Source organism: Aptenodytes patagonicus, chromosome 6, assembly GCF_965638725.1.
Source record: "Aptenodytes patagonicus chromosome 6, bAptPat1.pri.cur, whole genome shotgun sequence".
Taxonomy (NCBI): Eukaryota; Metazoa; Chordata; class Aves; order Sphenisciformes; family Spheniscidae; genus Aptenodytes; species Aptenodytes patagonicus.
In genome coordinates, this window is record NC_134954.1 from 23,080,982 (window position 1) to 23,094,486 (window position 13,505).

Consider the following 13,505-nt stretch of genomic DNA (forward strand, 5'->3'; position numbering starts at 1 on the left):
TGGGCAAGATGGAGGAGAGATCGCCATGCCAGGGAAGGGTCGGACTCTAATGCTGCTAAGGGGGAAAAAAATTAAGTGCTCCCTGCCTGCCTGCTTGTACTTGCAAAGGGCCTGGTGCAATAGATACATAAGCGCTCCCACAGCTTCATTAAAAATGTATCGGTTAGCTCATTGCTCCCAGCAAGCGTGGAAGATGAACCTTGAGCAGGAGTCAGAAAGCAAAGAGCGTGCCTACTGCTAACGCTCAAGCTGCTTTGGTCAGTCCCTGGCTAAAAACAAAACAAGAAGAGTTGGCTCCGTTAGAATCACAGAATCGTAGAATAGTTTGGGTTGGAGAGGACCTTTAAAGGTCATCTAGTCCAACCCCCCTGCCGTGGGCAGGGACATCTTCAACTAGATCAGGTTGCTCAGAGCCCCCTCCAGCCTGACCTTGAATGTTTCCAGGGATGGGGCATCCACCACCTCTCTGGGCAACTTGTTTGGAGAATCTTGCTCTTTCCCTCAAACAAGGTTAATTGGAATTTTTTTTATACATCATGTTTCTGAGTATAAATAAAGTTATTTTTAAAGATGCGTTTACTGTATATTTAAACTGAAACTCTTGATTTCCTGCAGAATAGCCCAAGCTCTGAAAACACCAAGTTTCACAGATCAGAAATGCATAACACAGCTAATGCTACCAAAATAAAAAATGAGCAAACACCACACATTTCTAACTAATTTTGCATTTACTTCTGCTCTCTCTAAGGGCAATAATAGGGTGACAGCAGCACCCACGGAGCCCAAACCCCCCCCAGCGGGCAGCCACCCCTGCCTGCCCCTGCTACGCCTTGCTGGTTATAGACCTCAGGTTATTGTTGGAGTAAAATGCTCTGGTCCCACACAATAAAGATAAAAATGAAAATAGATTTCAGTTTATCATTAAGCTTCTTTATGCAGATGAAAAAATCCAAATGAAGCCCGATTTCCATGCTAAAGCTTCAGAAGTGTTATTTTTCTAAGAATACATTAAAATGCATTTCTACTGAATAATGTGTTGGGACTGTTTATCCCAAAGTGATTTTTTTGCTTAAGTGTGCATACAGGTCCCCAGCATAGGTGAGAAGAAAAGGAATTATTTATGCATTTTGTGGACCGCACATCCTCTCTCGAATTTAGGTGACTACGACCTTACAACACAAACCGTGCCTTACCGAGCAGCAAGGCGTGACAGAGGCAAAATGCTCAAGTGTTTGGGCATATGGAGAGCAGCCCGAGAGCTGGCAATGGCTCATGTAAGAATAACGAGCACTTTATCTCTTTAAGTATAAGTAGTAAATATATGCAATACTGGGTATACCTGCCCTGGATCTTCCTGTCTCCCCCCTGTGCTCCCAGACCCCAGCGGGGGGGAACCCAAGGGGCCTGGGATCCCTGAACAGCGAGCATCATCAGGACCACACAGGTGGGGAATCCTTGGGGTACTTTTTTCCTTAATAATTGCAAAAACCAGGCAGGGAGGTGAGTTTTTGCTCAGCAAGGTGATCTCCAAAGCATCAGATGCAATCGAGAAAGTGAGATGCACTTTATAGTCCCAGCCAGAGCCGGGAGCAGGGAAGGCAGCACACAAATCCCCCTCCTGTGACCACCCCCAGGCAGCTAGCATGGGTGGTGGTGGGCACCCACACCCAAAGCAGCTGGGCAGCTGCCAGGGCTGTGGCACAGCACAGCGCCTGCTGCTCAACTCCGATTAAAAAAAATCACTCCAGAAAGTACAAGGCGCACTTGGCATTTCAAACAATGACTGAGGATGATTCACAACCTCAGCCAACAGGAGTATTTTGGAAGAAAAATATACTAGCAAAAGATTTTTTTTTTTTTAATCATTACTTTTCCCCTTACCAAGTCATCGTCTTTCTCTTGTCTATCCCAATTCACTGTTTATAAACGCATCCCCCCCACGACTCAGCCTGGCAGTGGCAGATAGACCTCCCACTCCTGCCCCTCGCCCATCACGTTGTTCCCTCACACTGGAAAGCAATTTCCCAGTTGGATATCCTCACCTTCAACAGAAGAATTTCTGTATTAAAACTAGATTTGGCTCCATTCCCATTGCATCCCAGAGCCTAGCAAGGTGTGATTATTGCTGGGTTATTTGTTGATGCAAAATGCACCACTCACTCAATAATGTCATTGCCAGCAGCTCTGTCACCTCTGCAGGAAAAAAAAGGGTTCCTGGCTGAAAGCCAAAGATTTACCCCCTACCAGTACGATTTTGTCCCTGGCTTGCTCCTGGCAAGGGGAATGCCGCATGGAGATCTGGCACGTGGGTCTGGTCTGGAGCTCGAGTGACCAGCAAACCCTCAGCCCTGCATGCTGCGAGTACCTGGTTGCAAATCAGACCCCCTCGCTATCATCCCAGGCTAGCAGACATTTGGGGTTGGGTTTTTCTTACATGCTGGGTTTGCAAAAGCTTTTCTCCAGAGCGAAGCACCAAGGGGCAATGGCAGCAGCCGACCCCTTTCTGCTCACAAAACATCTATTTTTGTACCCAATTGCTAGCGCAGGGTATCCCGCTGGTGGCTACAGGAACCGTTTGTTTGGGAAAGTTTCTTCTGTGCTTTTTTACATTGAATTGGATTTTGGGGTTTGGGATGGCTGGTTTCATCTTGCTGCTCGTTTCCTTGGAGTCAGGGCTAATGACGTTGTTGGAAGCTGTCTCAATATTTTCTAAAAATCAACAGGCAGCCTCCACAGGCAGAATTTGCTCTGAATTAACTACAAGAAAAATGTGACCTTATTTTTTCCCCTGCATTGCAATCGCATTTCAGAGCCAGCATCACAGAAACGGCCTCATGCCAGCCCATGCGTCTGCCCAGGGTTAGACTACCAAGATTCCTCAATTACAGCCTCACCTGGCATTAGCTCACCCAAAGGAGAAGGTCAAAGCCCAGCCTGGAGCAGGGCTCAGCACCAGGATGCTGCAGGAGCTGGGTCCCAGGGGAGCTCAGCCCAGCAGAATGGTCCCAGCTCCAGCAGGAGGTTCAGCAACCCAAGAGTGATGCTCGCGCTCTCAGCCATCATCACAGCAACCCTTCCCAAATGTCTTTGCTTGTGAAACACGCTGCTAACACACCCCTCTGACCCCGTGCGCTCACTCAATGCTTTTCACACTGCAAGCAGCACCCGGCAAATGAATTAATTAGAGAGTGTGAGCTGGGAGAAGCAGGACATAATTAAAGGGTACACATTGCCTTAGCGCTGCCTGCCTTTGATTTCTGTCCCGCTTTGCGTCTTTCTCCACCTACTTTTTCATACTACAGGATGAAGCACACTCCCACCTTGCTGAGATTTTGGAAAGCTTTTAAGGAAGACTGCTGAGTCTTCGAAACTTTAGTAAACCTTAAATGAGATTTTCATGCTGCAGAGAGTTTAGGGAAACACATTTATCTTTTAGGAAACTGCAAAAGAGAAGCTATTTAGAAAAGTCATACAAGCCAGCACTCAAAGCAGACACCTGATGGATCTGCTGTGGGAGGGGAGGATGAGCTGTGCTGCAGAAGAAATACCTGTACATTCAAGAGAAGGTGGCAATTGAATTTCAGGCTTTCCAGTTCTCCTCTCCCCAATTCCTGCATACACCCCAAGGGCTGTAGGGTTCACTGCTTCTGGAACAGGCTGAGATGCCCAGCTCTGAATTGATGCACGGCAGCTCTCCCCCAAGCCTTGCTCTTGCCCGGAGCAGCATGGCAGCCACTTGCTCCATCCTCAGCCCCCACTCATGCCACGCAGCTGCGCTCACAAAGGCTCAATATATTTAGATGCTGCTGCAGTTCCACATGCTTGAAATTAAAGAAAAGCTCTGCAAAATGTTTTTTCCTGCTGCTACTTCCTTCCCATAGCTCTTCTCTACCACAACAACATTAGCTCTGGGTGAAACTGTAAGGATGATAAATAAAATCTCTGCAGCAGATAAGACGACAACTCCTTTCAAAGCCTGGATCTATTTTAACCAGAAGAGCTCTTCTTGGCGGAATAGGCCTTATTTATATGACTTGTGATACAGGGTGACTTTCACATTTCACTCTATTTTAAAATCAAATCTCAAAGCGTGTTGGAAAAAATGAGCTAACCCCTCAGGCACCTGCCCTGTGAGCACAACTGGCATCAGCTGGGGACGGAGCGGGGAGCTGGAAGGGGTGCCCATTACCACAGCAGGCACCAAATGCAGGCAGAATCCAGGTCCTTGCCTGCACCTGCCTTCACCCACTCTCCCCTGAGGCAGCAGCACAGGAGCCCAGCACACCCAACCGCTTTCCTAAAGACATGCTGGCACCTCTGACCCCTGGGGGAACAAGGACCTCTCTTTAACGCGGGGCTGGAGGGGCCCCAGCAGAGCTGAGCATCCATCCCTGGGGGGTCTCTGCGCATCCCCGGGGGCTTCGCGCTCCTGATGCCCCAGCCTTGCACCACAGGAAGCTGCTCACAGTGAGAAAAACAGCCTCCTTCTTTCTACAGTGTTTGTTTTTTTTAATATATATATGATATATGTACTTTTTAAGCATTCTTCATGTGAGTGGTTCAGCTGCCATCAAAGAAATTACTTGCATGAGTAAAGCCATCAGGAGTTGTCCAGTCCATCTCACACACTCTTACCAGGCAGCTGAAGGCCAGCAGCAACATACTAAAGCCTGCAGGAACCGCAGCATCACTACAGGACCTGCAGGGCCAGGACATACGTGCCGCAGTGTTTATAGATGCCCTTTTTGATAAAATATTGATAAGATATTTTTTAGTTTTCAAATCAGTATGGAACAGAAATAACAAGGTACACACACTGGATAAAATAAAACGAAAATCTGCCCCCAGCCCAGGCAGATTGCTGTCCCCCGAGACTGGAGCTCTGACACTTAAAGCTCTTGGAGGCATTCACAGGCATCTCAGATGTGGTTTCTGCAGGCTGTGCCTCATGGGGATCGGGCTGTATTAGAAGGATTTTATGCCATAAACCCTCGTACAGTTCCACTCGGGCGCTATGGGTGGAAAGCATTGCCTCACACCATGGGCAAGCACCTTGGCTGATGCACAGAGCTGTTATTAACACACATAAGGGCCTTTGCCGTGAGCCATCTGCAAGACTGAGCACAGGCTGGGGCCCTGAGCGAGCACACTTTTTTTACTGAGATACAAGAGCAGCTATCACTACTCCAGGGCAGCGTGTGGCTGCAGTAAGTGCGGCAGCTGCAGAGGTTACTCACCCAGGCCCAGGCACGAGACTCTCAGTCCAGATTTTCCAAGGTTTCTAGAAGGAAAAGAAAATAATTAGAAAATATTGTTAAGCCCTCAAGGGACACACAACTTAACCTGGTGGGAAACCAGCAGCCGGAGAACACAAGACCCTGCTTTTGCCCAAATCATCCATTCTCCTCCAAAAGGAGCATATTCTCCCCTCACTGGGGATGCCAGCTGCCCAGTTTGGAGAAGGGTGGATGCACTGCCATCATCCTTTGCCTTGCTAGGCTGTGGGAGAAGCTCTGAGCACTCGTGGGGCTGGGAATAAACCCAAATACGTTCAGATGTATCTCACATCTGATGTCGTTTGGGGTCCCATGAATAAGGCACACACATTCCCTTCACTTTCATCATTTGGTATTCATTGTAGTAACACTGATTAAAGTATTTGCCTTATTCAGCTTCACTTTTTTTTATTCACCCTCACACTTGTCAAAACATTCACATCCATCACAGCAAACCCCTGGTCTGGTTACCACTTGGGCTCCCAAGCTCATGGATTCCCCGTGAACAAAACACCCTGCGATTTTCCAGCCCGAGGGGAGGCAGCAGCTTGATCCCTAACACCGTCTGCTTTTCAGCATAAGTGAGATAAAGTTATCACCCTTCTCCCCACCTCCCAGAGCCAGGCTGGAGACAAGATAACTAGCCCTGAGGCCATGAAATGTGCCATACATTAAACCCCTACCCTAACTTAAACCTATTGCTGCAGTACAAAATACCCTTTTCATTATACCCTCCTGATTTAACCTTTATGTTACAGCTGGATCTGTGCAATTTTTTTGCCAGATCAAGGTATAATTTGGGGACCATCTATCTACCTTCCACTGCAGAGCACCATGAACAATCACTGCACTTTTTGCTATTCCTAATGAATTATTTAAAGCCAAATAAAAAAAAAAAGCCCTGCTCACCCACAGTGAAAGAGGTGGGACAAAACACCTGATACTAGCACAGGTCCTGCCCTGCTCTTTCAGCTCCTTCTCTTTTTACTCTCTTGATTTTGTGGCCATTTCAGGTATTTGCTCATATGGCACAATTTCCCATGTGGGAGAGCAACCAAAGGCATCCCCAGGGAAACCAGCCTGACTGGTGCAGGCAGCCCTTGGGGCAGGGGTGTCCGCCCACCCTCCCACCCCTCCCCAGGGCCCCCTAATGCCACTGCTGTACCCAAAATTTAGTGCTGCTAATGGGAATTTAAAACTTAAGGAGAGCCAGGGATTTGTCCCCAAGTAGATATTTTAAAAGCTAGAGCTGCATTTCCAGCACTGCAAGCGCCCGGGCTCACAGCACGGTCGGGGCAGGCACTGACCTGATTTTTTTTTTTTTCTTTTCTATTTTTTTCCTTTTTTTTTTTTTTTTTTTTTTTTTTTTTTTTTTTTTTTTTGAGTGAAAGCACAGCTGGACCCCTGCGTAACAAAACCCATCCAGGCACAGAATAGCACAAATGATGCCAATTGTCCCTGCTCACCAGCACAAAGCATAACCCTCAGAAAGTTAAAAGGCAAATACCCTGCAGCTGCCTGCATGCTCCAGATAGAGCTGCAACCCTTCTGGCAGGAAAGAGGAGCTGGGGCTCACAGGATTGGGATTTCCACGTTACTTCTGGAGACAGCCCACCCGCTGCATAATGCTCTTCGGAGAAGTCAAGTGCTACCGCGCATTTCCAAACAGTTTACGTTTATTTTGTACAAGAGTTTTTTTAAGTCCTATTTCTCACTGAGCTATTTGTTGCTTTTCAAAGTCTGTCTCTGTCTCTGCACAGGCACATGGCTGCAAGGGCACAGTTTGGCCATGGAGCTGTTTATAGATATAAATATATATATACACACACACGTGTACCCTTTATATATATACACCCCTTTATATATATATGTATATACAAATGCATACATACATATATACACATATACTGTGAGTGAAACCCTCTGGTGTTTGCATGCATTTACAGGGTACATCACTCCCCCCAGCAGCGGCGTCTGTCTCAGGGTGTCAAGCCCAGGTACTGGCTGGCTGTCCCTGTCCTCCTTCCCCGCAGGTCCCCTGTGCCACAAAGCCATGTCAGGGCTCGTCCCTCCACACGCTGGGGACCTGGCGGGTAAAGCACACACACACAGGAACACGGTTTTGCTCTGGAGAACAATAACCAGCTCTTTGCAGAGTCTGGTCCACTAATGAATCTAGGCAGAAATATTGTGTTTGAATTTCCAAAGCTATCTTTGCCATTTACTTAGCGTACACGTGACCTGGGTACTTGGAAAATTTTATGTCTATAGTAAAGAGCTGACACTGAAAACGCCAAGTCCTTGCAGTGCAAGATCCCTCTTGCAAAATGAGCTCAGAAGCTGCTCAGCAGCTCAGGAGGAGGTTGCCTGAGCCCACCGTCCAGCCTGGAGAGCATCACCAAGTCACAGCCCCTAGCTACTCGCATTGTTTTCAGCCCTCATTTGCCTGCAAGCACTTCACACAACTGCATGCTCTAATTAATGGGCGGGCAGTCTGAAAGCAAAGTGGCCACATCAACACATGGAGCCACAAAACCAGCTAAAAACTCAGCCTGCTTGGGATGGCTCGTGTCCCAGCGTGGACCTCGTGCTACTTAAAAGCATGCAGCCGCTGATTTGATTACTGGTCCTAGGGCAGAGCAGTACTTTGTCTGAAATAGCAACAGTTCGAGACCTGGTCCTCCTCTACCCCCCTTAAAAAAAAAAAACAACAAACAAAACCCACACACACACAAAAAAACAACCAACCAAACAAAAAAAAACCCCACCAAGCAAAAAAAAAAAAAAGTATACATTTACATCTACTTTGCAGCTTCCAGGTGTATGTATATGTGTAGACATATTACACACACATATATATATACACACAGACACACATGCCCAGAAGCTGCAAAATAGCCAAGTAAAATCAATGGTTGGTTTCTAAGTAACCGGACAGTAAAAGCCCCTTGTGCTTCCATTGCACTAATTCCCAAGTCTGAGACAATTAACCAGCTCAATCCCCAGCAGCTGAACTGGCAGCAGCCCATGCAACCCACCGAGGATGGCTGCGCTGGGAACAGCGGCTGGGGTAGTGATCAGGATGGCAAGACAAGCGAACGCTGACTCTGATGAAGCCCAAGGTGCCCAGTCATCATTGGCTGCTCTGGCCATGCACAGGCTGAGCATCCTCCCTGGGCAAAGCTGCAGGAGTGCCTGGGCCTGCAGGTACCAGGGCAGAGGACCGCCAAACGGCTGTGGTTCCCTCCCACAGGGAACCCCCCCGTGAGCAGGGTGCGGGGGCTCCAGAGGGACAGCATGGGATGGGGGGATCAGCCAGGAAAGGGGGGGTTCTGCCATCACCCTCCCAAGCAGTTGTGGACAGTTCAGGTTTTCCTGGGCCAGTGGTGGAAGCTCTCGGCCATTTCTCGGCCAGAAGTGATCTTTTATAGAAATCCAAAATGATTGTATGAACTGGCACTCAGCTATTGCCGAGCTGACACTCGCGTGCTTTCCCTGGGGGATGCTGAAGCACCCGGTCAGTGCTGTACAGAGGCCACTACCCCTGCAACCCAAGGCCCGCCTCACCCACCGCCCCGCTCCAGCTGGATCCAGCGAGGCTCTCTGCATGCACCCAGGGCTGTGCTGCACAGGATGCGGTGGCTGGGCAAAGCCATGTCCCACCGCAGTGCTTGGCTCCAGGGCTCCCTGGAGGAAAGGGGAAGATAGTGTTTTCATGCTACTAACATTTTTTGTTGGTAATTATCACTCAGCACATCGGCGTTTTGGCCCTGGTCATCAGTCTTTATTCGGCACTCGTTAATGCCAGGCGGGGAGGAGATGGGATTCCCCCACAGACAGCCATGAGCATCCACGAGTGGTGGTGGCTGACATCCTGCTTGCATGGCAGCCAGCACCAGCAGTGCTATTCACTGCTGTTAAAAGAAGTCCTGTGTGTCATTCCACCTCTGAGCCCCTACCTTTCCTGCACAAAGCACGCAGCCCAGCCCACGTCTCAGATACCTGGCACCCCACTGCTCCTGGAGGCTTTTGCTGATGCTATTTAATCACTCTTTCAAGAGAAAAAAAAAAGCTCTTTTCAAATTGGAAGTCAGTGCTGCTGAGGAATGAAGTAGCCATTAAAGAGGACATTGCAGGAGCCTCAAGTCTCTCAGGATTGTTTTGCCTAACCCAGAAGCAGCTGATTAAAAATCAGCTCTCTTAAACACACTTTTTTTTTTTTCTCATTAGCACAGCTATCTTTCTTCTCCTCTCGCTGATATTCAGCTTCCCTTGCACTTTGCAGAACTGGAGCAATTGCACCGCTCCCCACAAATCACTGCCCAACCCTGCCACACACAGAGAAGCACCAATAGTTTTATCTGCTGCTTTGCCCGTCTGCCTGGGCAACCTGCAGCTGCGCAGCTCGGCACGGCCTGATCCAGGAACCCGTCCCTCTGGCTGCAGCCTGCCATGGCACCTTCCACACTGTTTCTAGGTGCCAATCTGAAACTGCCTTCATTTTCTTTATCCCAAACTTGCACCACGAGCAAGACCCAAAAGGTATTCAACACCTCGCCCCTGAATTCTTTAAAACCAAAGCCTGAAGCCAAACGCTCCCGCACCCGCATGCTGCCCGAACGCAGGCTATGGCAGAGCAGAGCCAAAGGCAGGCAAGCTTGGCTGCTGGAGAAGCCTCCCAAGAGGACCGGATGGGGAAAGATGCATGGGAGCAGGGGCAGCCCCTACTCTATGAAGGATGTGGGGTTTTTGTGAGCACCCTGCTCACCATGCCCACAGCAGGAGCTGTACAAACCTCACTGAAAGCACCTGGGTCACCGAAACCTTTAATAAAGGACATTTATAGCCACACTCAACACATTGAAGGCCGTAGGGCAATAACTTATTTTGTGAAGGGACGCACCACACTGTTTCTGCTCTTTGTAGCTCTAAGAAAGATGTATTTTAAATTTAACTTTAAATCTTTCCAGTTTCCTTCTCCATGGAGCAGGTATTACCCTGTCCCAGTGCCTGGGACCGAACAGGGCAGGGGACAGCGAAAGGCATGGGGATGCAAAGCCCCCAAGAGCCCAGCCTCGCACACTGTTTAACATAGTTCTTCTTTCCTGGCATAAACCAAAGGTGACATTTTCCCTGCCTGCGCAGCTGGGAGTTTGAGCTAACACAACTGTCCCCACAGCACCGGCAGCTTTGCCAGATTGTGCTGGGTTAATGACAATGGGAGATGAATGCCTGATTCATTGAAAACATAGCTTGCAACTCAGAGATGTTGTTAAAAATACACTGAGGTACGAAAACAGTGTGCGGGGAGGGATGACATTTCCCTTGACTAAGCTTTTCCAAGCAGAGGGCACATTAATTTCCTGAGGAAGCACAGGTTCTTGGTGGTGTTTGACAGGCAGTAACGTGGGGAGCACCTCCCTGAGACACCGGCATCCACGGCAGCATCCACATACCAGCAGCCCTCAGGAGCAGCTGCTGCTAAATGCCAGCCAACACCACGCCAACAACCAGGCAGCATGTGCGAACAGCCCCAGCGGGGAAAAGGCTGGGAAGGAGGCATTAGCCTAGCGCCCGCTGGGGCTGGGAGCCTGTGGCTGGCAGGGAACAGCACCTTCCCGCTGGTAAGGAATGACTCAAGCAGCAGGACCCAAATGGACAGCACAGCCACAAGGCTGGTTACCAGTCCCTCTGCTACTTGGTAGGTCTTCACCAAGAAAATCAAGTTCTTGTTTTCTCTTGCTAGTGGAGAGAGTTGGACATACACTGCGCCTGCTACTTCATCATTCTTCTCCATCATGCTCAGGCTCAGAGCCACAGTCCTCAGTGTGGCAGGGATTTTGCCCGGGATGAGCTTGGGCTTTTTGCCTGGTGGCCTGGCAGGCAGCACCCCAGCTGAGCAGGCATCAGGTCCTCAGGTGAAAGGGTTATTTCAGCTGCACAGAGACCTGGAAAATCTGTGCTCAACTGCTCGCACCTCTTCCCAGCCTGCAAAGAGCAGAGCCTCTGCCTGGGCAGCAATTATCTGGTCCCTGTGACTCAAGCGCACGAAGTGGTCTCAGATTCACTTCAGTGACTAATTCCCATTCCCCTCTCCCTTCTTTCCAGCAGACACACCACTCCTTATTTGTGGCTCCAGCCCCAGCTGGAGGCTGGGGACCAAGCATGGCTCCCTGTGTCCCACCACAGCTGCTCATTTATAAATGGAGAGAAAAAACACAACCAAAACCCACCACATAGCTTAGTTTTTAAGCATGGGAGAAACTATACTCAGAAGAGACACTTTGTGGTTCTGGACCCAGCTGCAATGCTGAATAAGTCCGAGTTAATTATTTTGCTAGAAACAAGTGGTTAAACAAGACGGTTGCTTACAGGCTGACACCAGTCAGTGCAGGGACATGGAAGCCAGCTGCCACAAGCACAGCCTGGATCCAGCCCTATGTACATGCTCAGGGCTGCAAAAGCCTTCCGTTCCCCAAAGCTGGGAGGAAAAAAAGCATTTTGCTTGTTAGTCACTTTGGTGCGAGCAAAGTTATGGGCAAAACCAAGGAAAATGCTAGAGAGGAGCTTGTTACGTGTCTGAAGAGCCAGAGTTCAACATGCACAAGAAAAGCCAAGACGGCAACTTTTGACTTCAAGAGCTCTTTGGTTCAGCATCAGGAAGTCAAAAAGTGGCACAAAGGGACTAACACATTCTGTGGAAACAGAGGGGTGATGAGAGCAACGAAAGGCATCTGGGATAAAGCCAGACAGTAAAAATGCAGGGAAAACAATTACAGTTTTTCAAGTCTCAGGAGCAAAGGAAAGTAAAATCCATTCACAGGGGATTTCTCCTTGTAATGTGGCCATGTAGGAAGATTAGATTGTGTCTGAAACTTAAATTTTAGTTAAAAAGACAAGAACCCAAGGTTTAAAATTGAGCTGAATATTTGGCAATGAAAAATGAGAATAATTTGACTGTGCAGCAATTCTAAACCCATTTAACTCCTTCTCAGGAAGGATATTTGATGGGAATAACATCCTAGAGCATTGCTGGCTACCTGCAAATCTGAAATCATTCTTCTAATGACGAAGGGAGAAGACTTAAAAGTTGGTTGGAAAGTTTTCCCACTCCTTGCCGGTCTTGTTTTTAAAAGCCTTATTCAAGCTACCCTGCAGCCTTCCTAACCACCCCATGCAGCAGCATCACCCCAGGGCATGCATGGGTATCACTTCATCAACGTAAGTCTGCATATAACAGCATAATACAAGTAAGTGTTATTTGTATGGAATATCTCTATAAAAATAAACTTGGAACTTGCTACTGGTTCGGGTTTCACGGGCTCTCCCTGAGCTTGCAGAGACGAGCACATGGTGGCTCAGGCTGAGCACGAAAAGGGGCACAAAGGACAAAGACGCAACAGCCTAATGGTGGTAGTTTTTTTCCTGCTTTCTAACACATAAGAGCTAGCCTCATCTTGCAAAATCCAACCCAGCAGAGATTTGGGTGCAGCCCAGGGTGTACTGTGCCATTCCTCTGCCACAGGGACAGCCCTTTCTGGCCGTCTGCAGTGATCGCTCTGCTCCCCAGAGCCGCCAGCAGCTCCTTTCAGACACGCTCCACTGTTTCTTCCTATCAGGAAGTTTCTGCAGTATTTAACCAACGCTTTTTATTTCCTCAATTCCACTCCATTACACCATTAGGAAAGCCTTTTCACTGGAACAGCTATTTGCAAGTCTCTTCCAGATCTCTGCTTAAGCCAGCTTTTTAAGTAACACTAAACCATTTCTTGCTGAAAAAACAGTCTTTCCCTGTGATGCTGCTGTCCCAGTTAACTCACAGGGTACGTGGGGGGTGGCCAATTATAATCCCATGGTCGTTAAGGGCTCACCTCACCAAGCTGAGGAAAACCTTTTCAAGTGAAATTGCATGTAGATGAGAAACACACAGTCCTTGCCTTAAACCAGCAGTGCCCAGTCTAGCCCCTGCCTAAACCTCATTTAACATGGTACAGCAGCAAGGATTGCTAAAAACCTGAAAAATTCCCCAGTCCTCATTTTGCCTCTTGCGCTCACCCAATGCCTCCTTAATGTTTAATTATTTTCTTGGAAGGGTAAGCGCTGACAGTGCAGTCAGAGCTAAACAAGACCAAGAGGAATATATTATTTTTATATATATATATATCTCTTGCAGGCAGCAAGACCTGTGCAAGCCTGTGCAGCCCTGCCCTGTGCCCTCCTGCCTGCTTT

The 13,505-nt window shown here is 48.5% G+C and overlaps 1 protein-coding gene across 1 annotated transcript in view; it reads right to left on the reverse strand.

The window, feature by feature from the left end:
* The window catches only part of KCNAB1 (potassium voltage-gated channel subfamily A regulatory beta subunit 1), a 53,435-nt gene that overhangs the window by 21,617 nt on the left and 18,313 nt on the right, over window positions 1-13,505 (reverse strand). The window contains exon 2 of the mRNA XM_076341485.1: window positions 5,238-5,281. Within this exon, the coding sequence (XP_076197600.1) occupies window positions 5,238-5,281 (44 nt within the window). The remainder of the gene's footprint in view (window positions 1-5,237; window positions 5,282-13,505) is intronic.